Consider the following 26,642-nt stretch of genomic DNA (forward strand, 5'->3'; position numbering starts at 1 on the left):
CCCGGAGGCCGCCAGGGGGCGGGAGGCGAGGGTCGGTGCGGGCCGGGCCCATCGATGGGGGCGGCCGCTCTGCGCTCGGCTCCTCCGCCCTGCCTCTCGGCTCTGGATTAGCGAAACTGGCGACGTGGGACCGGGCCGGCCCCGCCGCGCCCCGCGGGGTGAAGCCGGGACTCGCCGCCCGCCGGCACCGCGCCGCGCCGGGGCTCCGCGGCTCCGCTCCGCACCGCAGCACCGCACCGCCGGCAGCGCGCCGCGGCCATGGCGCTGCGGGCCCGGGCGCTGTACGACTTCAGGTCGGAGAACCCCGGCGAGATCTCGCTGCGGGAGCACGAGGTGCTGAGCCTGTGCAGCGAGCAGGACATCGAGGGCTGGCTGGAGGGCGTCAACAGCCGCGGCGACCGCGGCCTCTTCCCGGCCTCCTACGTGCAGGTGATCCGCGCCCCCGCCGCCGAGCCGCCGCCGCCCGCCCGCTACGCCAACGTCCCCGCCGCCGGCTTCGAGCCGCTGCCGCCGCCCGCCGCCTTCAAGCCGGCGGCGCAGCAGCAGCAGCAGCAGCAGCAGCAGCAGCCCCCGGCGGCGCAGCAGCCCCCCGAGCCCTTCCCGGTGCCGCCCGCCGCCGGGTACCCCTTCCCTATGGCGCCCTACGGCGGCCCCTACCAGCCCAGCCAGGGCAGCGACGACGACTGGGACGACGACTGGGACGACAGCTCGACGGTGGCGGACGAGCCGGGAGCGCTGGGAAGCTCCTACCCCGACTACGAGGCGGCGGGGGGCGGCGGGGCAGCGGGGCGCTACCGGCTGTCCACGCGGTCCGAGCTGTCCCTGGGATCCCGCGGTGGTGGCGGAGGTGGTGGCGGCGGTGGTGGGCACGTAGCCGGACACCCGCACCCGGCCGGTGGAGGAGCCAAGAGCTCGGCCACGGTGAGCCGCAACCTCAACCGGTTCTCCACCTTCGTCAAGTCCGGCGGGGAGGCCTTCGTGCTGGGCGAGGCGTCGGGCTTCGTGAAGGATGGGGACAAGCTGTGCGTGGTGCTTGGCCCGCGCGGCCCCGAGTGGCAGGAGAACCCCTACCCCTTCCAGTGCTCCATCGAGGACCCCACCAAGCAGACCAAGTTCAAGGGCATGAAGAGCTACATTGCCTACAAGCTGGTGCCCAGCCACACCGGGCAGCAGGTGCACCGCCGCTACAAGCACTTCGACTGGCTCTACGGGCGCCTGGCCGAGAAGTTCCCCGTCATCTCTGTGCCCCACTTGCCCGAGAAGCAGGCCACCGGCCGCTTCGAGGAGGACTTCATCTCCAAACGTCGCAAAGGTCTGGCCTGGTGGATGGACCACATGTGCAGCCACCCCGTGCTGGCGCAGTGCGATGCCTTCCAGCACTTCCTCACCTGTCCCAGCACGGATGAGAAGGCCTGGAAGCAGGGCAAGCGCAAGGCTGAGAAAGACGAGATGGTGGGTGCCAACTTCTTCCTGACCATCAGTGTCCCCACTGGCCCTGGGGCCGGCCTGGACTTGCAGGAGGTGGAAAGCCAGGTGGACGGCTTCAAAGCCTTCACGAAGAAGATGGACGAGAGCGCCCTGCAGCTCAATCACACCGCCAACGAGTTCGCCCGCAAACAAGTCACTGGCTTCAAGAAGGAATACCAGAAGGTGGGGCACTCCTTCAAGTGCCTCAGCCAGGCGTTTGAGCTGGACCAGCAGGCCTTTTCAGCTGGCCTCAACCAAGCCATAGCCTTCACTGCGGAAGCCTACGATGCCATCGGGGACCTCTTTGCAGATCAGCCCCGACAGGACCTAGATCCCGTGATGGATTTGTTAGCGCTGTATCAGGGGCATTTGGCCAACTTTCCGGACATCATCCACGTCCAGAAAGGTAACACCCTTACTTATTTTCTGAAATTATAGTTTAATGTATTGGTGCCATGCAGACAGAGGTAGGAACCAGGAGCTAAACTTTCTCCATGTATGGCTTCTTGGCCTTCGGTTAAACTTTTCAGTGTTTACTCAGGTAGTCTGTTGCTAAAAATACCCAAAACACATCAGTGACAGCTTTCATTCTGTGCCAAAGGTCTAGACTTTGTTGGGATTTCTGTTTGTCAGAGGTTACTGAGTGTGACTGTGTGCCTCTGAAAGAAACCATATCTACCTGTGCGGCTGATACATTAAAGATTAATGAGCTTGTTTACAACCCCCAGAGATCAACTGGTATGAAAACATCTATTACTCTTTGACGTATGTCAGGTATCTTAAATCTCTGATCTAGCAGGTAATAGATAAGTAATCTGAAGATGCAGATACACCAACTGACCTTATTGTTGGAAGCGTTACATGCATTTTGCAGTGGTGGACATTCAGATGAGAAGTTTAAAAGCGTTGGTGTTTGTCAGTTTGGCTGTACATTAAACTCCCTTTGCACCTTTGTGAGGACAGTGGTCTGCCACAGTGTTCCTAGTTGGGGTTTTTCATCCCTTGCCTTTATTATCCTGAAGAGATGTTGCTCATGTGGTACTCTTTCGGCATCTTTCTACCTGAAACATGCTTCTGAGGTTCACATTGCTGCTTGTTTGGCACTTTGTGATCCATTAGAGGGAAGGAAACTCAGAAAATGAAAGAATCATCTGCTATATAACTAGGGATACGCATTCAGATAAATACAGGTTTGTAGCATTGAATAAGTGTAGATGATTTCCCTGCTCTGAAGTTAATGCTATTCATGCATTCATCACTGTTGTGAGAAGAATAGCCCATCATTCATCCTTTTTCCTGTTATATCGCTGACCTATGGCTTTCAACTCAAAGATTAGAAGTAAAGAGACCTAGGAAAACACCACCTAGGCTGTACAGAAATTTGTGTGTGTAACAGTTGTACAACAAAATGCGAGAGCTTCTTCACTGGAAATTATTTTCGAGATTTATAAGTGGTGGTCTGTATCCAGAGAGGCAGAGCCTTAACTGTGACCCACAGTGATTCAGTCTTTCATGCCCTTATCTGCCTTTTTCAAGGCCTTGAAATCTTGAGATTTTTGATGAAATGGTTGGAAGAGTTTTTACAACAGATCAAAAAAGGCAGGCTTTCTGGAGGTGCACACTATTGCTAGGAAATTCTGAGGAGGCAGAGTTGATATAAAGTCCACAACTTGTTTAAGAAAGCAAGAGTTTCGTTTCAAGTAGATGCATCAAGTTCAGATTTTCATTCTCCTGCTGAATCTTGAAAATTGTGGGTGGAAACTTAAATAATCCTGATATTATTTTGAAGAGAAAACTGAAAAGTGCAGTCTGACCTTTGAGAATTTGCTCCGCTAGCTGGTGTGGCATTGTGTTCTGATGACAGCTCTCAAGTATTTTAAATTTGGAGAAAAGCGTGACCTTGGCAATGTCTTACACTTGGGAAGGGGAAAGATTTTTTTATCAGGTGCAATAAAACAGCAGATGATATACACTATTTAAATATAGTCTTAAAACTTTAAGATATATTATAGAGTTTACTTTGAGGAGAGGATTGGGAATAGTAGGATATGTGCTTGATTCAACCCATATTTCCTTTAGCTTGCACATCTCTATTTCTCTTTCAGTTGTGTTTGAATTTGCACTTACAAGACGGTTTACCTTCTTGAACTGGGGAAAATTCATCTAAGCGAGCTTCCACCATAGCAGTGCAGAAGTATGATGACATACATAGAGCTGATTTGGTGCCAGAAGACTGTGCTGGAGCTGGATGGAGAAACATACAGCCAGCCTGCCTTCACATGCTAATGCTCCAGCACCTCTGAGCTAACACAATTATTATCCCTGGTGCATATTTGCAATCAGAAAATGGCATGGGTTTGAGAGTTTGGTCTCCTGAGTGTCCATATTCATCACAGGAACAGGGTTAGGGCTGGGTTATGCATTTGTTGCTTTTGTTCCCTGTAGAAAAGAGACAAACTAGAAGAAAGCTTTTTTTTTTTTTTTTCTCTCTCCATTTTATGGCTGTTTTATTGCTCTTAACAGTTATTTCTAGCAGGGTATAACTCTTCAATTCCAAATTGTAAACTTCAGATGAAAACATGAACTGTTTGGTGTTCTTACAACATAAGACCTTTCTTTTAAATTTACAGTCTGGGATAGTTGCCAGTATGTAAGGATTATTATTGTCTGTACAGACCAAACAAAAATCTGTTGGTGATAATAGATCATCTGAAAACAGAGTCGACGTGTCTTTCTTTCAGTGTTTTATTTTCTAGTGTACAACTTTGTGCAGTAAAATAACCCAAAAGTGCCTTTAGAGGTGGCAGAAACAGCAGCCTTTTGATACATTGCCAACATGGGCTTGGCTTTAAAAAGATGAACTCTACAGTTACGAGTGCTTCCTCCATTTTTCTCTACATAGTGCAGATGGATTGTCCACTTGGGGTAAAAAGCGAAGCCTTTTCTAGACTCCATCTCTGTATCCCTCTAGACCTGAGAAGGACCAAAAAAATAAAGGCAGCTGTGCCCCAAACATATATGTGGTGGTAGAACCTTAGACTGCCTTGTCTTGTTAAGGGTTTGATCTACTGCAGATAGTTGAACAGCTGCTTAATGTGATTGGAGGCGTGTTTTGTGCAGTGGACTGAGAAGTCTGCGTGTCTGAGGTTTTTGAATAATTTCTGCAAAGTTTTTTCTGCCAAAAGAAAGCCAAAGAATCTGAACTAGAGGCAAGAATTTTCTTCCATTTGGCCTTTATCTGTTTGTCTAAAGTTATGAACCAAAGACACAAAAGCCCACTGTTGCTTTTTCTGTGTATCAGCAGGGAAATGGGTTAAACATTGTGCTTGTTACTGCTCAGGGATCCCGGTCTTTCTGCCTCCCATGTTGAGGGCATCGTACGTGATCTGTGGTGTGCAGAGAGTGATTGTCATTTCGGTCACTTAGGTAAAGATGGAAAGCCATGGGAATATGTTCAACGTGTTTAATAGGGTAAGCACGTGATGGAATGGCAATAACTTCAATAGGAGATTTAAAGATTCCTGTCTCTCTGCCTCCTTGATGTTGAGCACTCAGTGTTTAAGGAATTTTCTGTGAGGGAAGGAGGAGTTCAGGTTCATGCTCCAAAAGAGACAGAGGAGGGGTTCGAAGTGCTTTTCTCCCACAGTCCGGTTGAGGACCAGCTTGGCAGTGCTTTGTGAGAAACCTTACTTGGCTTTGTGTGTGCACCCATCCAGGTCTGAAGGTTCACTGAAACAAGCCCTACAGTGAAGAGCACACCGAGCTGGAAATCCCACGTTTCCATTTGGAAGTGCTTGGCATGAGAGTCCCACTGGGACTGGCAACAGACCATTTCAGTCCCAAGACATGGTTTCCTTACAAACGGTTGCTCTTTTAGACGTTTTCAAAATAAAACTGAGCACTTAGGGGAAAACTGACATTTGTAGGGGTAGATGATGGCAGAGAAGTGTCTCCGAGACTCTCAGCACCCAAATACTTTTACAAATCTAGCCCTCATCCACAGGGAAGTGCATCTAACATGCTTACATTAAAGTTTTCCTGTGCGTACCTGTGTGTTTCGGAATAGAGGATCCAAGTGTGTTAGACAGCTATACTTATACTTAGTGTTCTTTAGCCTCTGGCAAAACATAGGTAGAAGAAGAGTGTTTAGTTCACGAGGCTTAAAACCAAAACTGCACCTTGTCATTTTCTTTTTGCAGAACTGATGTACCTTTCAAGAAATGCTAGATTCAGTTGCTTTAAGCTTGAGAAGAAAAGCACACTCACATCTTCGTTTCTGTGCTTTTTAAGGTCTAGTCATGGAAATTCCCTAGGCATTCTTGGCAAAATAATTCCTACGTATTAATTGCTAGAGCTTCACTCAAGTGATGAAATCTTCTGACTTCCATAATCTTCAACCTAAATGTTTGCTGCAGGCCCATGCAAGTTCAGGTTTGGGAACTTTGTGCACATGTGAGAATTTGAGATAGTGTGTGAGTGTATGCTAGTGCTGTAGTTCATGCTTGTCTGGCTATCTCATCGTGATACTTGCTTAGTGAGAGTACAGAATTTAGTTTTTTTTTTTCTTTGTTTCTTTCTTTTTTTGAAGTCTTCCTTGAGGAATTACTATAATTGGCCTCTTGTTTTCTGAAAGAGGAAGAAACACTGGCTAACTTGATGTTTCATCTCTGCTTTCCAAAATTGTTTCTTTATCTTACCATGACGTTGTTAACTTCTGGTATGATTTTTGCAAAACAGACTTAAGAAAGTGTTTTCTAAATGTTTTCTGAGATGTAGGCAGCAATTCATTTCCTCAGCACACCAAGATCTAAAAGAATTATTTAAAAAGATCTGAGTGACCCTACCCATTTACTTCTTGATAAGTTTGTGAAAAATAAATTGAGGCAAATGTCCTTACTTATCTGGAGCAAACGTCATCCTAGACATTGGCTATAAAAATGTACTGGGTGTGCTTTTAGAATAACAAAATTATAGGTGAAAAAACATTCCAGATAGTAATGCATTGGAATTTCAAGCATGGAAAAAACCCAGACAGAAATCTGGAGGTCTCTATAACGTTTTCAGCAGTTCTTGCAGGGAGGGGAGAAGGAAGGAGTCTCTGTGTGTCCTTGAACGAATGAAACTGGTCAGAATTCACACCTAATATTTTATAACACGGTGTAAAATCAGTGCCCTTCTCCCTTGCTTGCTTTCAAGCCTCTTAAGTTCACTGCACAGACTTGTATTCTCTTGTAATCCTTGCCAGATGCCTTCTATAATAGTAAAAAGAGATGGGTACCCATCTTCCATCTATTTAAGGACTTCGATGAAAAAGGGTGGATTTCCTTAGGATGACTGTTGTCACCCCTCTCAGCTTTCGCACTGCTGTTACAGCAGTGATGTAGTATTTGTCTACTTGCTCCTGAATCACCCAGTTTGAACCTGGTAGTGTTTGAAAGAAGCCTGAGGGAAACAGACTTCTAGATGGCTAAACCGTGAAGGAATCCTCACTTTTAGCAACAGTATAAAATTACAGCTTCCTTGGTCTGTGTAAATCACAGAGAGGACAATAATAAGCAAGACTAAAATTGAGCAATGCCCTTACTTGAAGGGGATTAAACAGAAAGAAAGAAAGAAAAAAAAAGAACTTGTGTGTCTTGTCTGCCAAAAAGATGCATGGATCTTGCATGGATTGTTCTTTTTCTTCCTCCCACTCCCCAGTCTCTTCGTACCTTATCTTTCTAAGTGAGCAAGATTCATGCAGGTATGATGTTTCTCTTTCCTGGTACCTTTTGGAACCTCTCTTAGCGTGATATCACACAAATCTGACGATGGCAAGACATTTCGTAGGTGGTAAAATCCCAATGATAGTTTTTCAGCAAACAGCTGGTAGCAGAGGAAGAAGATCGCTGTTCCACCTGTGGGAAGGACTGCATGCACTGCTGCACACCAGCAAGCCTGTATCCAGCAGGCATTTACTACCAGCAGGCTGGAGAAGTTTTGACCAGAGCTCACACTTACATTTTTGACCACAGGTAGTAGACTCCCAGCTCTTGTGTTCTTGCTTACCACAAGAATTAAGGCTCTGTGTACTGGGAAGACCTTATGAATGGCAGAGAGAAGAGGGTAGCAGGATATATATATATATATAACGCCTGTCACCATATTGATACGCACTCTTGGGAACCACTCTGATGGCAGAGGTAAGAACTGGAGCTGGCTTTTTAGTATCTCAGCACTTCCGTTTCCAACTAATTTCAAAAAGGGAAAAAAGCCACAAGACTACAAGATAAGAGTGCAGATATTAAAGAAGTAGAAATTATTTTGTAGGAGGAGGAAGCAGTTTTATTTCAAAGACTATGCAATAGCTTTTCAGGTTGAAGTTTCTGAAGAATCTATATGCTGAGAAAGGGTTCCTTGTCCTCTTACGGCTAGGGAAATGCAGGTCATGCTAGAAGGACTTCTGTCAAAACAGGGATGGCCAGAATTGGTAGACTGAAAACAGAAAGCTACTCCTAGAGCTCTTCCAAGTCTTTGTAAGCACATTATCAAAAACAAACAAGCTGGCCGAATTTTCTATTTTTGCAAGTCACCTTTGAAACAAGGACACGTTTCAGCCTTTCCAACATCTTTTCCATGACTTCATTGTTAGACTTTGTTTGAACAGTTAAAATGCCAAGTTAATGTGTGCAGACTGTATAAACTCATCCAGCTGGTACCTTACTTATTTTGAATTGCCTGATTCAAATAGCACAGAAACTGAAATTTTAATTAAAGAAATGAAATCACATTTGGCTGAGCCCCCAAGATATTAGCTTTATCAACAGATTTGAGGAAATAGCAAATGCTTTCTATAGTCTTGTTTATATCTTTCATGAAGGCCACGAGGATTTAAATAAAACAAAAAAAAAATTTTAAAAAGTTAAAAATGCATTTAAAACTTTTGAGTTGGTATTTCATGAAATCAGTAACTATATATATATGTGTGTGTTAAAAGTCTGCTCAGGTCTTGACCATGCTTAGGCCTTGTCTTGGGCTGTTCAGCCTATGCTTTGGGTAGGCACACATCACATATAAATAACTTCTGTAATAGTGATGGACTGAACCACCCTTTTTATGCCTGCTTGCGATTCTTTCAGAGCAATGTGAAAGCAGGTTAATGCTGTCATTGGGAGTTTACACTGCATTTTCACCCTGTGATAAAAACCAACTTACTAGTCTAGTTTTTTTCAGAGCTACCATTTCAAATCATAGGCATGAATAGCTGTTCCAGCCAAGTGACAATATACTGAAGAAAAATCCATTTTACCACATTTTCAAATTGCTTGGAGTTTAGGTAAGTCAAGGTACTCAGAGGAGTAGATCACATCCTCCAAAAAGGCAGACAATTCTCTTCTGCCTCAGTAATTCTATAATACTGTCTATACATTAGAATATATAAATATATTTACTTACAATTTTAGTTAACATATAATACAATAGTATCTGTTACAGCATTTTTGTATATGATGTGTATATAGCATTATACTATGCAATTGTAAAGTTCTGCTTTTATGTTATATTTCGATCAGTTACATTAGTGTTGGTTTACTTTGGCTGTTTATACTGCAACAAGGAATGTCCTTTCTGTCCTCACAGAGATGCTGCAGCATTCATGTTTCTAAGAGAGAGCATTTAAGGTGCTCTAGGGAAAAAGTGGAGAAGGATCTGCACGTAATTTGCACTTAATGTAAAGTGTCTCTGCGTGTTGTATTTGCTGATCCTAGGACAGTCGTGGAACTATGCAGATGATGGTGAACAGTCAAATACCATAAACTGTGCTCACCTTTTGCATCTCTTCAGCCTTTATGGAGACCAGCATCCAAAAGCAGGACTTGCATAGGACCCCAGTAAAGCAGGGTTATGAGAGTAGGTGAAACCTGCATTTATACTGGCTTTTCTTGACAATGTCATATGGATATTGCTATGCTGTGTAGCCTGTATTCTCCTGTCCACCCACATCCCATAAATCTCAAGAAATTTTTGAGGTTGCCATTTAGTATTATGACGCCTACATCCATTTTGATAATAACTTGTATTTGTCTTCTATAGATTTAGAGGAGACATTTCTGCTCATATGCTGCCAATTGTACTGAAAATTAATTGTACCAATTGTACTGAAAATTAATTTCTCATGCATGCACAACATCATTTCTGATTGAGGTTGTTTTCTTGACTTAGGCATTATGAACGTGGCATTTATAAAAGCTGTTAAGATTTAGTGGCATTCTTCTGGCAGAAAAGTACCTGTTCTGAACGCGCTGAATGGGAGAAACCCATGTTCAGAAACTGTGATGATTAAATTGTAAAAGGCAACTTAAATTTTTGGAAGAACAAACATTTATTTTAAAAGCCTGCTTGGTGCCACTCTTAAATGCAGGCTCGTAAGATGTACTTAAAATCACTGTAAGTTTTCGTCTTGGCACTCCTGCCAGTTGTGATCGCTTACATTTTCAAGTGTCCACCCTGAAATTGTTCAGCGTGAGCTGCTTTTCGAGGGGCGGATGTTATGCATTTCTAACAACCAGCCTGATCTGTGGGGTCACTCCTTTCTATAGCCCAGTCTGTAGCATCAGCTGAAGTGCTGTCAAACCTCCTTAACTTGTAGATAGGAGTGCTGAAAAGTGCAGGCTGTCTTAGAATTGGGCAAAACCTGTGTTACTGAATGTTTGCCTCTCGGGCTGTGATGCACAATGCTATGTTTGTAATAATGGAAAGCCGTGTACACAGTTCAGCTGGATTTTAAAATTAACTCATTGATCTTACGGGCTTTCTTTCAGACATCACTATAGGTACATAAACAGTCAGTAGAAATACTTTGTAAACACATCCTGCAGTGGCTACAATAAGCTTGTTCATTTGCAGAAAACATTGTCTGCATACAATACATCTAAAATATATTTCTTTTAAAATTGCTACATTCAGCATTCAGGAGGAAAAAAAACCAAGCACCTTTCAACTGATTTTGCATAATTTTTGCCTTTGGTAACGTAGCAGTATGGGTTTCCTTTTTTTAATGGGGTTATGCAGAGTGGTAGGTGTGGCAGACCTGTTGTTCCATAGTGTTGCTTTCATTTATTTTGCCACCTTACTCACACCTCCTGTTGTCAGCTGTTTTAAGGGCAAAGTGTGGCTTGTAGCTTGTATAGCAGTGCGCTGTAGCTTAGCTTAGTGAAACGTTCTTGCTGGAGCTGCTGGATTTATCTGGAGGACTCTAGAGCTGAAGTGTGCATTGCCAATGTGATAATGGAAGTATTTTTCAGTAGCATAAACATTTTGGAGATTCTGAACATGCCTAGGTATGATTACAGACCTTGTTTCTCTGGATAAAAAAATGAGTCATGTATACTCTTCTTGTGTGTGTGTACACGAACTTGCCTTTGTATACACAGTGATCTACAATGATTTAATCAGACCTTAACTATGGCATTATTTAAAAATAAAAAAAAAAAGATAGCAGTTAGACATGTATAGTATCCATTAACAGCACTAATTCTTGAAAATTGAGTGGCATTTGACGCTGTGCATTCTATCACCATCATTAATCAGTTATATAGGAATTAAATCAATGTCTATATTTAAAACCACCAGATAAGATCAGAATTTGTCATGTTTCTGAAATCTCTGGCAAAGACTTCTATTTTTGCATGATATCTGCATTGTGCAGATTAGAGGGTGACTTTATTTTGAACTGAAGAATGAATCTCTGAGTGACAGCTTTTGATGAGCTTTGTAACAGGGTAGCTGGAAGAACAAATAATTCTGTCTAATAATGCCACAGTCAGTCAACGTTAACCTGGATGTTAGCAGAGACCTATAATTTGTGAGCCTAGATTTATAGGATAGTACTATCTTACTCTGATATTTTTTGAGCAATGAGCAAAAAATAATGAAAAATCTGAGGTTTTTATAGTTGTTGTTAGGATGCATATTCTAAAAGCGTTACAGCCATGTTCCCATATGTATACAAAAACCTGCAATACTAAAGTAATTGTAATTTTATTTTTGCATTTTTAAATCACTTTCATTATGAAAAGCAGAACTTTCTTAAAATAGTTTTGCACCATCAAGAAAAATATCATCATTAAATTAGAAAGCTTGGTTTTGAAAACTGTGTTGACACTTTTAGAAAATACAAGTGACTTCATCCTTTTGCCTTTGATGTTGAAGATTGCTTGCTTTGTTATGTTCAAAACACTAAAATCAGATTTCAAAGTAGTGAGCCGTTCCTTCATTAGTTTCAGTAATGCTACATTTTCCCTGTGACATTCTTTTATGCAGTTAAGTCTCTACTGGAGAAGCCTTCTGTTTTTAATTTCAGGCAAATTCCCATTATGCTGCTCTCCCTTCTAAATCTCAGCCAGAAAATGTAAAGAATTTGCAGAATCTTAACTTAATGTAGGCTTCTTTTGTTAATCTGTGCTCACAGCATTCTTAAGCAAATAATCCATCAACGTAGTACAATCTCTATTCTACTACACACAGTTTCGTCGTTTCTCTTTGAATCGAGAGAGGGGAAGTGTAGGGGTTTGTTTCAGAGCAGGATTTCACGTTAGGTGTAATCTTGCGCGGTGCTTCTGATCCTTCCCTTGTGTTGGAGCGAGCAATTGCATAGCCGTGGGCTGAGCTGGATGGAATTGCTAAGCCATCGGTAAAGCCAAGCCCTCCAGGCCCAGAGCAGTGTTTAATTGGGTTAGTCATCTGAGTCATCCTGTAACATCTCTGCTAGCTGCGGTGTAAGCGGGACGGCCACGTAGATGGCTTCGCTTGGCAGCAGTCAGATGGGTTACGGAGACGGCTCTGTCTTCCACGGGGTAAATCAAAACTGTGGCTACGTGCACGTGGGCTGCCCGGCGTTTGCCTTTTCAAATCTTTAGGCAAAGAGCTGTAATTAAATAACAAATAAATAACATGAATAAACATCATCAGGTCAGTGGTAAGAAAAGTGTAATTATCATTTCTAGTTACTTTTTATGCTTTTGCATCCTTTTATGAAAGCTGCTAAAAGCAATGTGATGAGTATTGTTTTCTCACTTGTTTTTAGAGGTGGTGTCTCGTAATAGAAGTAAAGCAAAGGGAATTGTTTGCATTCAAAGTTCTCCCTTCAGTATCGAGTAGCACACTTTAAAGGAGACATCATTGATGCCTACTGTTAGGCAATTTAATATGAAGGGCAGCTGGATGGCACGGAAACACAAGTTATTTTTCTTTCCAGTAAGTGATGCACCAAATCTGATTTTGTAGTTTGCAGACAGTAGGAAGACAAAATAAATTGTACGTATGTATCACACAGGTCTTATCATTTTCACAAGATCTATCAGATGAAACTGCTGAACAGTTTTCTTTGTTAATCTTCCGAGTTTCTGTAAAGAACACAATGTTTTCTGACTAGCTTTCTTCCCTCACGAGGGAGCCGTTTTTCAGAGGAACCTTTGTACTTTGACACAAATTCTTCAGGGAGGCTGGTGTACCGAAGCTTATTGGCCAGGGGACTTCTCAAAGGAGGCATTCAGGAATCTGGTGCTCTTTGTTTTTGCCACGCTTACCACTGATACAAAGGCCAGAACAATCGCCCTCCCCAGACCTTTTCCGCTCTGCCATCTATTGTCTTTTCGGGTATCGTTTTTGAGCAGAGTGGGTATGGATTTACGTCCGGGGCGGCTGGTGGCCACGTGCCGTGTTCCTGTCCTGTGGAGCCACCGCTGCTTCCCACCTGCGGCACCAGCAGCCTTCACGCCAGGGGCAGAGCAGAGCAGAGCAGGGCAGGCGCAAGGCTAACGCCTCCCTCCCACATTAAGGACCTATTCCAGAAAGTAGCTTTCTGCTTAATGTATCAAGGACAACCAGAGGAATAACTTTTCTTTCTTTGTCTCACGTATCTTCTGCAGTTATTTTACAATAATTCCTTAACTTGAGGTGTAAAAAATAACAGGAATGGGTGTATTTGAAAGGAAGTCTTACACTATCATAACAGTTTACATATGTGTCAGTTATCTCACTACTAGTGGGAGAAAGCTATTTGCTCTGGTTTAGCATAATTCATCACTAAAGTGAAGTACATATTTGAGTATCTGTAGTCATAAAGGCATTACAAATACAGGATCTAAAAAGCTATCTAAAACTTCTACGTGCTAGGTGAGTTTTCCAGTTCAGTATTTTGTTCTCAGATACTGCAGACAGTGATATATAGGTGACTTAGTGGATGATACACATTCCTGAGAGCGACAGTGAATTGCAGACCCCCTGACCTCCACCGATCCTCACTGCTGCTGCAAGTGCCACGTGTTAGTGACACCGAGCTGACAGGCCTTCGTGTTTAATCCCATATTGCAAGCCCCTATGCAGTACTGCTGTATGAAGTTAAGTCATTGCTGTTACAGCAATTTTTTAGCTCTTTTTCAGAAAAGAGGAATACCTTTCTGAACAGCATCAGTAAGGACTGCTCATATTTTTTAAGAATCGAGCAAGCCCAGCCATGGGGCAGATGTCTGCTGTACTAAGCACTGTACAAAAGCAGAGCAAAGAAGGGCTGCTGCCCCAGAGGTTTCCCTTTCTCTCGCTTTGTCTTCATGTGGACTCATAACTTCGTATGCAGCTGAAATTTCACTCCTGACTACTGCATGCAGAACTCCAAAGCTGACGTCCAGGTGCTACTTCTAGAAGAGGAGGTGGGCAGTGGGAAGTTGGTCTTCATGAGCTGAGCCCCAAGACTTCTGCTTTCTGGTCACGTTGCAGGCTGCAGTCTGGGCTGCTGTCGTGCACCCTCAGCGCCAAGAACCCGGGCAGGGCTGGCTGCTGGCAGGCCGATCACATGCAGTCGGTTGTGATCCATTCCCCATGCATGAACGGGAGCTTGTAGACACATATGCATCCACATGATGTGATCCACTTACACGTCTCTGTACACATACTTACAGGGTGAGGGGAAGTGAGTACAAGCTCACGTATAGGCGCAAACCCACCCTTGGTTCATTGTTCACACATGCTCAAAGCATTTCTGAGCATAATAAAACTGCAGGTGATAGGAAAATATATTGCTTGACCCAAACTTGAGTGCTCTCAGGTTCAGGACTTTTTTTTTTTGGTTTTACTTTCCTGAATGTATTTGATTCTTTCTACCTCATTGCAACCTCATGCTTGCATAGGAGCTTCCTGACTCAATACACTTCATTTTTTCCTGGTAACTCCTCAGCACCTATTTAAGTTGCTGTTTATACAGCATGTTTCACAGCTTGCAAGTATTTGTTTCTAGCAGGAATTTTATGTTGTCCGTATATTCTTGGCTGCTAGTATTACTATAAATGTCCCTTATTAAATGTGTTCATGTAACCTAGGGTTGTCTAATCACAGACTTCAAAACAAGTACTGAAAACTGTGAGTTTCTAAAAGCCCTTAAACAGCATTCATCGAGCACCCCTGTCTGTTTAACTTCAGTCTTTGGGTGATGAAAAATAGCATTCACATCTGCTTTTCCCCACCTTTAAGAACAGAAATAGATGTAGCACAGCTTTTTGCAGTGTCTGTGACCCAGGCCTTTGTTGTTGATTGAAAGCTATCCCTGACCACTGGAACCTGCTCTCCTAACAGAAGGGCTTTTCGTCAGACCAGAAGCTTTAAATTCGCTGACAAGTTGTAAGGGAATCTTTAGAAATGGAGCTAAACAGAAAAAATATATATACATATATATATATATATATTTTTGAATGTGTTCCATCCCTCTTGGAACCGTGCCTTTGCAGATACTTATCCCAGACACATTCAGCAGGAGATTTCTTTGAGCTAATATGCATTGGGAGGTGCCTCTTTCTGTGCCTTCTCCTCCTCCCTAAAACATGTGGTATTCTTTTCTAGGGCTGCCAGAATTCTGTGATTGCTACTGTTGTTCTGTTTGTTTGCTTTTAAATACGCCTTGCTTTTTTGGATTGTCCAAACCAATGCTTGACGTTTGGACCTTTGAATCCAGGAGCTGGGGGAATGGAGCAGAGCAGTCCAGGTGGAGGGAGCTGCATCCAGCTGCAGGTGTGCCCGGCCAGAGGGGGCTCGCTCAGCCTCCGCAGGGTGTGGGGCGGAAGGGAAGGTGCAGAGGTGCCAGGCAGGCAGAGGAGAGGGGTGCAGCAGCAGCTAGGAGAATGTTTTGAGAAAATGGGAGGTGAAACATGGTGTGTTGCTGTTAGTGAAGGTGCTTGCAAAGCAGTGCAAGCTAAGAGCGCTTTTTTTTCCTGAACGTTTACTAAACTAAGGCTTGCGAGCTTCGGTAGGTGATGAACAAATTAAAAATGGTGTTTTAGAACAAATGATTGCTTACTTTTTAATATAAAGCACGTGGGTTGTTGTTTTTTTTTCTCTGTGTTTGGGGAAGGTTTGTTGATTGTCCGAAAATAACCTAAATGTTTCCCTGTATGAAGTTATTTCAAGGTTCATTCTTTCACTGTTAATTCAGTACTTCATTTAAGGTACTTGAAAAGAAATAATAAGAATTTTGTGTATAAGTATATGTATAAGCTCTTGTTATACATCGCTGACTTCCAGTTGTAGTCTGCCTAGACTTTAAAGGAAATTCCACTATAGTACCAGCATGAAAACACATGCATTATGAGAACAGTGTTAACGGTTGGAAGTTTTCCCCTTGGATTCCTTTCTCTAATTATAAATCTTTTTTTACCTTTTTTTTTTCCAGAAAAAAAAAGTCACAATGTATAATATTTGTAGTCTCAAGGGGTTTAGTGTTTGGTAATGTATGGTTGTATTGATGTAAAATAATTCGAAGATTATGCACGCTCCAGAATCTAGTTATACATTCGGCTGCTGATGCTGTAAAATTTCAGTATTTTTTCTTCCAGTTTGGTCATTCTAGAAATAACATCTAAAGCTATTTCCACACATCACAACCAAAGAGTTGTCATGTTTATTTAACCACCTCCATCTGGCTCCCAGTTAAGTCACAAATTTCATATTTTTTCACAGCCCTGTACAGATTCCTGCAATGCAAACAGAATGCAGAGAAGAAAAAAAAAGCCCAGTTAGGTTTTGTTTCCTGAAAGCAATGTCCTTTTTGTAGAATAGATTGACTGTTTTTTTACATTGTATCCTGCCTCCCAGATTACTTAGTCTTTGAAGGGGAAAGCACAGATCTTCTGGCGCGGCCTGCCACTTGCAGCACTGCCTGTGTTTTTTCAGTTCTGTTTTTTTGGGACAGGCTGGGGATGATGTCAGTCAGCTGTAGCATCCGGTGCCAAGCTTTTGGCCCTCACGCCTGAGGGCTGTGGCATCGGGAAAGGTGTGGAGGGGCCAGGCTGCACTAACCACCCCACACTGTCCTGGGGACCATCGCTCAAATACCTGCGCTTTCTGTGAAGCAGTCTTTGGTCTAAACTTGTCGTGCTCATGACTTTCCTGCTGCCCTAGCAGGAACAGTCCATATGGTTCCTGCACACCAGAGAGGATTTTCTGAAGCTCCTGATGGAGAGCACATACTGGGTCTGAAACAAACTCTTTTTCCCCAGGTCCTCTCTAAATCCTCTGGTATTCTCACTTGCCTCTAGTAAGAGCACACTCTGACACAGTGGTTAGGCATTGGAACAGGCTGCACGGAGAAGTGGCGGAGTCCCCACCCCTGCAGGTATTTAAGTGACATATGGTTTGGTGGAGGGGCTCAGCAGCTCAGGTGCACAGTTGGACGTGGTCATCCTGAAGGTCTTTTCCAACCTTAATGATTCTGTGACCTTAGAGTTGAGACAAGGGACAACTGCACCAGGCTGTGAGAAATGCCAGGGTGACGGGTGTTCAACTAAACAGGCAAGGAAAAGATGGAAGGTGATGTGACTGCTGCTGAACTCTTTTTGCTGGTGAATAATGTTCACTACAAACAGAGATTCAGGCTGACAAGATGAAATTAGTCCTCCAACAGACAAATTGGAGGTCCTCCTCCTTAAAGACAGAGGTAGAGAGTCTCCTCTGTTAGCTTGGTTCCTCTGTAAGCTTGCTGTAGGGAGTACAGAAATGCATTTCTTCAAGGCAACGTAAAGGGAGTCCTGTTCATGAACTGTAGGCACTTGTATGATGTAAAGCGTAATATGAAAGGAGAGAGTCATTTGAGACATTACAAGTAGCTGAAGGAACAAGAAACTTGTGTGATCATAAGAGTTTTGACAAATGTATCACTATAATATTTTTGAGAAGATAAAGATGTATTGATCTGACTGTTCTTATGTATATGAATAAGATACATTCCCAGGGCGGCAGTGGTCATGGCACCAAGCCTGCCAGAGTTCAAGAAGTATTTGGTCAATGCTCTCAGACACATGATCTGATTGGTCTGATTTTGTTTATTTATTTATTTATTTATTTATTGGGTGGTCCTTTGGGGACCCAGGAGTAGGACTCAATGAGACCCTTCCAGCTTGGATATTCTATGAAGATATATGTGTGATATCTAAGGCAAAGAAGTTGCTTCTGTGGGAAACTGAGCTCATGAAAATGAATGTTCAAGATGCTTCTCGGTGTTCTGCGTCACTATATGAGTCTGTTTTGGTGATGTTGTGTTTTTGTAGCGTGTGTGCTTTAATCAGCTGTTTGGAGGAGGAAGGCTATCAACCTTCTTGCTTTGTTTTTCTTCAGGCTCTTCCAAAATTGTGTTATCTCTATCTGGAGTCTACAACTTTGAAATAAACTCTTAGATTCTCTAGTATTCAGTGTATTTTGGGGTTTCTGTAGTGTAGAAGCAGAATGGTATACTGTTATTTTGTGTATTCGGATCTCCTTTTGATGTTTCACAAAGATTGTGAAAGTGTATGGTGTTTCACAAAGGTTTCTGAATGATGTTACTCTTCTGGTGTTTATGTAGGCTTAAATCTGACTCGTTTTGTAGTGCTTTTCTCCACTGCCGGTGTATTTATCAGTTATTCTCTGAAGGACACCATCTGATTTCTTAAGATTATGAAATAGGCATGTTTTTCTCTTACTGACTTTTGCAAGCTACAGCCTTAAAAATTGCTTTTTTTTTAGCAAGATACACTGTTTTGTGATTTTATTTGAAAGAACTTTTCATTCATATAAACACGTGAATACATTCAGAATGAGCCTTATACAAATCCTTGTTGTTGTTAAATGACCTGTTAAAGTGCGGTAAAGTCTACATTTTCCTCACAGTTGTACTCTTGTGTTTTCTTCTTTACACAGGAGCCCTTACCAAAGTAAAGGAGAGCAAGCGGCATGTCGAAGAGGGGAAGATGGAGCTCCAAAAAGCAGAGGGCATTCAAGAACGCTGTAACATTATTTCTTTTGCAACCCTAGCAGAAATTAATCATTTCCACAAAATCCGTGTGAGGGACTTTAAATCACAGATGCAGCATTTCTTGCAACAGCAAATACTCTTTTTTCAAAAAGTGACACAAAAGCTAGAAGAAGCTCTTCACAAGTATGACAGTGTTTAATCTCTGAACATTGATTTGTGGACTTTGCTCAATTTGAACATGACTTAAGCAGCGAAGCAAACATCGCTGCTGTTAAAGAGCTATTGCCAGTGGTAGATGGTGGTACAAGGATGGTTTGTGTTTACCTGGAATCCCGGTTTAATCTCTGATATGTAGGAAGGAAACAGTTATAGGGCTATGTAGTAGAAACAGTACCACACATTGTAACTAAGTTATACTGTGTATGCCTACACTACCATTGTAACTTTTTTGAAATAATGAATATACTATTTGCCTTATTGCTTTTTGAAATACGGTATTTTAGTGCATACTTTGTAGACCTCAAAACCCTTTGGGTCTTTAAGGAAGTTGGCTAGATAAGCCTGCTTCAGATGCCTTTTTACTTTCCTAGATTTGGATTTCCTAAATTCAAACAATTCTCTGTTTACAGACTCCTACTAGAGCAGCTATGTGATTCTGTGCCTTTAGACTCTATTTTTCCTTTTCTAGTAAGTCACATTTTTATGATTGAATGAATGAAGGGTTGATGCCTATGAGAGGAACTGATAATGAAACCTCATATTAACTGGAAAAAAATCAGCTGCCATCCAGTTTGCACAGCAAGTACTGTCTTATGACAAACGTTGGCTCAAAAAGGAGAAATTAAATCTATTCACACTTTCCTTGAAAATGGAGACTACTTGTTACATGTACTAGGTTGTTAAGCACATATACAAATATACACCATTGAATTCCCTTTCTGAAATGAATATTACAGTGAGGGTTTTTTTTTTTAGGATAAAGCATTACTGTGAGTGGAAATTTGAAGAAATAGCCTAATAAAAGTGATGTTTATCAAAAGGATATGAATGCAGGCTATGTGGCTAGAACATTTTTTTTATTATAAGTAGGAAAAGATCTGCTCATTGCTCAGTTGCTGATTCAGTTTAACTTCAGACTTGCATCTACATTGCCGGTTGTCTGAGTTGAGACTCCACTGTGATTCATTAGTTTACTCGGTTACAAATTTTCAGGGATGTTCAGTAATACAAATGATCTGAAATCAGTCTTGGCTGAACTGACTTGGAAAACAGGTGGCATTTTTATGTTTATAACACTCAAGAATTAACAATTGTCTTAATTTTTGTATAAATATTTTTGACAAGCAGGGTGCATTTATATGTATGTAAACACTATCTTTTAAGGAGTTTTCTGGCTTATTTCCCTTGAATTAAGTCTGAAGTCTGTGTTTATAACCTATTGGTTCCCTTCTTAGAGGTCAGTATGAGAGAGGATTTTTATTTATCCTAGCCTTCTTGTCCTAAACAAAAATAACAAAACCTTCAAAGGAAGCAAAATGTTTACTTTATTTTTTTTAATTAAATTAATCAAAGATAGCTTAAACAAATTAAAGCCTGGAAAAGGAAGTTAAGCAATAGTTACATTTAAGTACAAATCATTCCTCACCTATGCAGCAGAAACGTACAGTTCTTTTATTCAATCATGGGAGATTCTGTAGCTTAACCCCACACCTCTGTTTCAGAGGAATAAATGTAAGAATGTAGTTTTGGGTTTAAGATTTGCCCCAAAATGCTTGGAAGATTGCTATTTTGACCACTTTGCATTCAGCAGTGCTGCTAATACATACCCAAAGAAATGAAATACAGAGTGAAGAGGAAGAAAAAACAACAGTGTTTGTAACAGAAGGACAATCAGTGAGGGAAGAATCCATTTGCAGGCTAAAGTGTGCTGCAAACAGCAATGTTGACTGTAAAATAAGGATCATAGTCATAGGGCTGATTTGCTCTTTATCTTCCTCATGGTGTCTTGTTCTACATTCAAAACTCACCACTTCCCATAACAGCTCTTCCCACCAGTGCTCCAACTTCCCACATACTGTTTAATTACCTGAGACAGCAGTGAGCTGGGTTTGAGCTGTTCTGTGGCTTACGTTTGCTTAAGCCAGATAGTATTTTGTTAAATGACTTTACAGTAATTAGATCAGGCTACAATTGAAGTAATTCTATGTAGAGGTATTAAGACCTGATCAGAAATTTATCTTGGTCCAGTTGAGGTATTCTAGGAGGTTAGTATTAATGAAGTGTACATGCCCAGGGGAAATTAAGCTGTGATATGTATACATAAAACATTATCAGACAGGTACAGTTTTCCCAAATAAACTGTCATGGCCTTCACCTTACTTTCTCATTTGTGAATTTTTGGGGTAGAGGGAGAGTAGGGGTGCTAATTTGTTAAACTTGATGTACCAAAATGCTTGACTGCAGTCCTGGATCTGAGGTGTTGCAAAGTTTGAAAAGGTATTAGCACATTAGCATCTTGCTTTTATTCTCGCTTAGAGAGAGTTGGAGTTAAGCAGATGTAGGGAGCCAGAACTCAGTTCATGCTTACTGCACTCCGTGAGATCTACTATTTTAGTTTTACTTGGAACCAAGTGTCACATTGACCACCCATGCTGACAGACTACTGGATGGTGCGACCTGAGGTCCGAATGTACTCTACAGGAAGGTGAATGTATATTGTGTGGGACTGTGGAGGTATCGAGGGAAATCTAACAAAACCTCTTAAATGAATAAATGTGGAAGAGAGGAAATGAGCTCCATAACATAAACGCATTTGTTTTATTCCATTCCTGTAATTTGTGTTTGATGCATTACAATTTTTGTGCTGATAGTAATATGTGTCTGTTATATTTACTGGGAGTTTAGGGGGATTAATTGAAAGCTGCAAAAAGATTCACTGATGTATTGGTTTCTGTGAAAGTGCTGTATCCAATGAAAAATGTAGAATAAACCCATCAGTGGAATATAGCTACTTAAAATGATCAGCAAATGGTGAGTGAGTAATGTTTCTTTTTAAATTAGAGGCTTTACATTTAGAAATTAACAACCTGTGAAAATGATTATCTAATCATTTTCATGTTTGTGTTGTAGCCCTGCTGTTGTGTGATGCTTGCAAAGAAAACAGTTGTCTCGGTTTGTGACCTGTGCACATTTTCTAGATACTCCCCACCAGTTTCATGATCCAATGGCAGAGTACATTTGTTTTAGGAGCGTTGCACAACCCAGCTTAGAGAGATCAGCAGTAAAATTGTGATGATGAAACATTTAAGACAAGCACCAACAAAATCTGAAAAAAAAATCAAAATGGAAGTATATGTGACATAAAATTCATACGCTTTTATAAGATGTTAATGAACTGCGTACACTGAAAATACCTATGTTATTTTGTGAGGTACAGATATATTTTTGGTGAATTACAAGACACTGTATGCACTATATTATTATTTTGTCAAACTTTCACGATTCCAGCTAATATCTTCCATGCTGGTTGTCTGCTCCAGCTTGAATTCTTCAGGGAAACTTCAAGCTGTTCAGCTATTTCTGAGAAGGAGATCATAAAAATATAAAAAATTAAAATAAGTTTTTCTTCTTCTTAGATCCTTTGGCTGAAAAGCTTTAGTTCTCTCATGCTTTGGAACAAGGACTTGAAATTTGGCAGACTTTTTACCTTTTGCATCCTCAGATACGCCTTGCTGCACTGTGAAAATTTGCCCAAATATTTCAAAGTTAAACTAAGGTTTCTTCAGACTCACTTCAGCTAAAGTTTGACAGATAATTATTCTGTAGCTCCCATTTGCTTCAAGCCATCTTTTTGTCTAACCTCAGTCAGCAGCAGCTACATGAGACTTTCTCTGTCATTGTTTTGTCCCTTCATCTAGAAGGGGCTGAGCCTCCCAGAGCAGAAGCTGAGCAAAGAAGCTGTCAGTAGGTCCTGGCGTTGCTGTTCTTGGTACCTGGCTCTGGGAGAAGAGAAGTGGCAGCCTGGAAGGCAGGTTGGCAGCTACAGCAATGTGGACATCGGGGCTGATACAGGGGAACATGGGGACAAAGATAAGGGAAAGGCTAGGGCAGAAAGTTCCTCCAGTCCCTCGTTATACCTTGGGCTTCCAAAGCATCTTGGCCTTTTGCTGTCACCAGGGAGCCAAAATATGCAAATTTTTTTTTTGATGCAAAATGGATAATTTAAGTTCTTCTGGTGTTGAGGATGGCAACAGCTCGTTTTTCTCATTATAAATTATATATATATGTATAAATTTATTTGTTCAGTGGTCAAAGGTCTGATACGTTAGTTGAAAAGTTTTGACTCAGTTGATAAACTCTGGTAATTTGGGGACTGAAGGATTGTGCTGGAGTTCTGAGTATCCATACCACAATTTATGTTCTAAATTGTTTTAGGAGTCTGCACACTAGAAAGTTAAATAACAAAAAATGCTAAGTTTGACCAATGATTTGAAAAAAAAAAATTAAAAATACAGTTGCCTGTGTAACTAGTGTATCAAGACACACCTTGATAACGCCATCATATGAATGTTTTTCCATCATTTCCATGCCTATTTTGAGTGCACAGCATATACAGAGGTCTGCTGGCCTGTGGAGATCTGTCAGGGAGGGTGTTGTCTGTATCATCCTTACCTCTTTTGCAGCACTGGTTGTACTGTGTGCAGTGAGAAAGAAAAGTAAGGGTCTCCAGCCTGTAGAGAGGTACTTAGAGAGCTAGAGTCCATCCCTGCCTGCACCCATGCTCTTCTATGCAATGTAAGCTGCAAAAGTCATTTAAATTACTTATATCAATTTTTGTGTAGGCTTGAGATTAAAGCTAAAACCTGAAAAAAAAGGTGCTTAGAATTCACAGTTTTCACTGCAGATTGTGGACATTCTGCTTTGAATAGAGAAAATGCTACAAAATGCACAGCTCTTGGATTTGTTCTCTAAGCAGAGCACCACAAGTTAGAGGACACTTCTATTCTATCAGCTGCAAAAGAGAAAAGTAAACCCAGTTCATTTTTCTGGAATGTTACTAACAAGAAATAGTTTTTAGACACTGCATTATTAAGTTAAAAAAAATAAAAAATAAAAACCTCATAAGGAAATTAATACTCTGTCTTCAGAATGAGGTGTGAGTATTATTTGGGATAAAATAAGCCTCTAGAGGAAACTCACTCAGTTACTATTCATACAGTGAACTGAAAACGAAGAAGACTTTCACAGGAAAATCCTGTGTGACTGTGTCATTGCAGCACAATTTTGATGCATATCCACAGGAAAGCTGAATTGAGTTGCATGGGTTACCTTACTTCTGTCATTGCCTTGTTTATGAGATACTGCTTTTGTAGCTTCGGTAAATTCTTAACGTAACACAATGCAGTATAGTAAGTACTATCACAAGAACATAAATTGGGTAATATGTGTAATAAATACAAGCAGTGTAAGTTCACTCTATTTTGAACTTACACAGTTGGCAGCAGAGCTCAGGCATGCATGAAATTAATACATAAGACTTTTGGATAGAGTAAAAAGCTCTGATTTAAAAGTTAAAAGGCATTCTTATCCAGACTGTCTGATAGCCATGCTGCTTTGCAACCCCATTTAAAACTAAGCACTTAACATGGTTCCATTTTGAAATCCAGGGGAATTTTTTTTCTGCTTGACTCCCCTGGGAAGAATATTAGGCTCTCCCTGTCAACACAGTGCGGTGTTCCTCTCCTTGCTAAGGTACAATTCAATCTAAGCCAAAGATTCTAAAGTTCCCCGTTATAAAGCTCTTTCACATAATTTTAATAAAAATCTCTGGCTGTTTTAGGATATATGAAATTATCATTTGAAATAAAGAATCTGAAGGAACAAGGTGTTTTTTTTTGTTCCCCTTCTTCCCTCCTCCGTCCCCTCCTCTTGTAGTTTTAGAAAACATTTCCAAGGAGCAGGAAAACATCCTCTGTCAGAAGATAAAATCAGGAATTTTTAATTTGATTTTTTTTTCTTTTTTGATCCATATGATTGACCTTAAGAGCTAGGATTTTATTGATGAATAACAGTGCAGATGAGGAGAGTATACACAAAAAGTTAAAGAGCTGAGGTAGCATAAACTTCTATTTTTAGCAAGTACTTCTCACAGTTGGTGTTGATTCACCCCATGCTGTTTTTTAAGATTCTTATTTTCAGGGGGAAAAAATGCAAGAACTGGTTCTTTCACTAAAAATCTTTGTGAGGGAGGGAGGGAGGGAGGGAGGAGGGGGATTGGTCACTAACTCTTAGGTAAGAGTTGTAGGAGGTGGTTCTGTTCCTCCTCTGACCTTGAGGAGCTCTCAGCTGTTTCAGGAGAGCACCTTGGGGATGCAAGCAAAACAGCTTGTTGTTCAGCATCCATAAGGTGAGCTGCACCAGAGGCAACGTGTCTGCTGTCAGTGTGTTGCACCAGTTGGGTGCTGTTTCCATGTGTAGCTATGAAAATGGAAATATGGAAATACTGGATTCAGGCAAACAAGGCTGAAAGATGGCTAGATGCTAACAAAAACCTGACTACAAGCTCAAGTGCCTTCTTTAGCAGAGACTTAAATTTCAAAAATACAGCATATGCTTTTTTAATTATTATTATATTTTATGTATTTATTTTCCCCACTACCTGAAATGGCACAGGTTGAACCCTGAATAAAGCAGTGGCTTATGCATCCACCTGCACTGTTTGCGCTGGGGCTGTTACCCTGCTCTGCCTGTCTCCCTGTCCAGGTGGATGTGGTTTTCCAGGCTTAGCTGTCCATAGCATAGAGGGACGCCACTAGCACAAGAAGCACACCAGAGTTCACGAATCGATTACTCACACTTTGAAACATAGCTAAAGAATGTGGCTGGCCGACAGGGTTGAGCAACATGCGTCCCGTGCCTGGGGGTGGGGAGGGAAGCTCGCAGTGGTAACCAGATAAAGGGCAGCCTCTGCATCCAGGAGCATTGCTCTCAGTATTCCGCTGGCCAGAAAAGACTGGAACTTGTTAGGGCAGGAGGACAGGAAGGAGGAAGCGATTTTCTCTTCCCGTGCAGCCCAAGTAGGCAGCAGGCTGGGGAGCAATGTGTTGATGGCCAGGGAAAGAAGCCAGAGGACACTGCGGGTTTCCGTCTAGGCCACACTGAGACCATGAGTGCCCACCCAAAGGATGAAGCTTCCTACAGGAGGCAGTTGTGGCCACTTTCTCTTTAAAATCCATTATTGAATAACCACGGTGTAAAATGCAGGAGAGGCCCTGGGAGCAGGAACTCCTGGCAGTACGTACTCAAGGCGATGGGCCTCTAGGTCAGGCTCTCAACTCCCAGCCTCCCTTTGCACTCTTCTCTGCACTGGGAGGCAACGAGGGAAGGAAGAGCCCTGGCCAGCTCTTTGATCACAGATATTGCTGCTGAAGGTGACCACCTGCCAAAGAGGACACCAGACTGTGTCCCAGGGTTATCAAAAACATTCTTCTAAAGCCATAAGGGAAAGACGTGTAAGTTCCCAGAGGGGCAGCACTGGCCATGGCCCCAGTGCTCGGTCCTTTGTGGGCTGCTTCTAGGAGTCCTTTTGCTTGTCTTCTTCAGGACTGTGAAGGCAACATATTTAGGAAGCCAAGTCGCCTGACACAGAGGTCCCCTCCTCAAGCCAGGTACCCTAAGTTAGGCTTACAAAATCTGCATTCTTTACAGGATCTGGCCCTAATGAGTTGTCTACTTGGAGGCTCAAGAAAATTTGTCCATATTAGATCTAAAGTAGATTAGCTAAACCTTGTTAAAGCCTTGTGTGCATGTTTTCATTCAGAATTAATGTTATTTCCATTTGGGTTAATTTACTCGGCTAATGAATTAAAGCAAATCAAATTAAGTTTACTTCAATTCTGAACAAGAATGTCCACAGCTCCAATAA

At 41.9% G+C, this 26,642-nt stretch overlaps 1 protein-coding gene across 2 annotated transcripts; it reads left to right on the forward strand.

Moving 5' to 3' along the window:
* The first annotated feature begins 34 nt into the window (after positions 1-34).
* On the forward strand, positions 35-21,738 carry SNX18 (sorting nexin 18). Of its 2 annotated transcripts, none has more exons than XM_040542266.1 (2): positions 35-1,873; positions 18,664-21,738. In XM_040542266.1, exons 1-2 carry the CDS (start codon positions 259-261, stop codon positions 18,915-18,917), a joined length of 1,869 nt encoding a protein of 622 aa, XP_040398200.1. In that variant the 5' UTR covers positions 35-258; the 3' UTR covers positions 18,918-21,738. The 2 variants fall into 2 exon arrangements, with proteins under 2 accessions (XP_040398200.1, XP_040398201.1); XM_040542267.1 differs by lacking the exon at positions 18,664-21,738 and adding an exon at positions 3,573-4,185 and having other exon boundaries at positions 154-1,873.
* The last annotated feature ends 4,904 nt before the right edge of the window (positions 21,739-26,642 follow it).

This window comes from Cygnus olor, chromosome Z (assembly GCF_009769625.2).
Source record: "Cygnus olor isolate bCygOlo1 chromosome Z, bCygOlo1.pri.v2, whole genome shotgun sequence".
NCBI lineage: Eukaryota > Metazoa > Chordata > Aves > Anseriformes > Anatidae > Cygnus > Cygnus olor.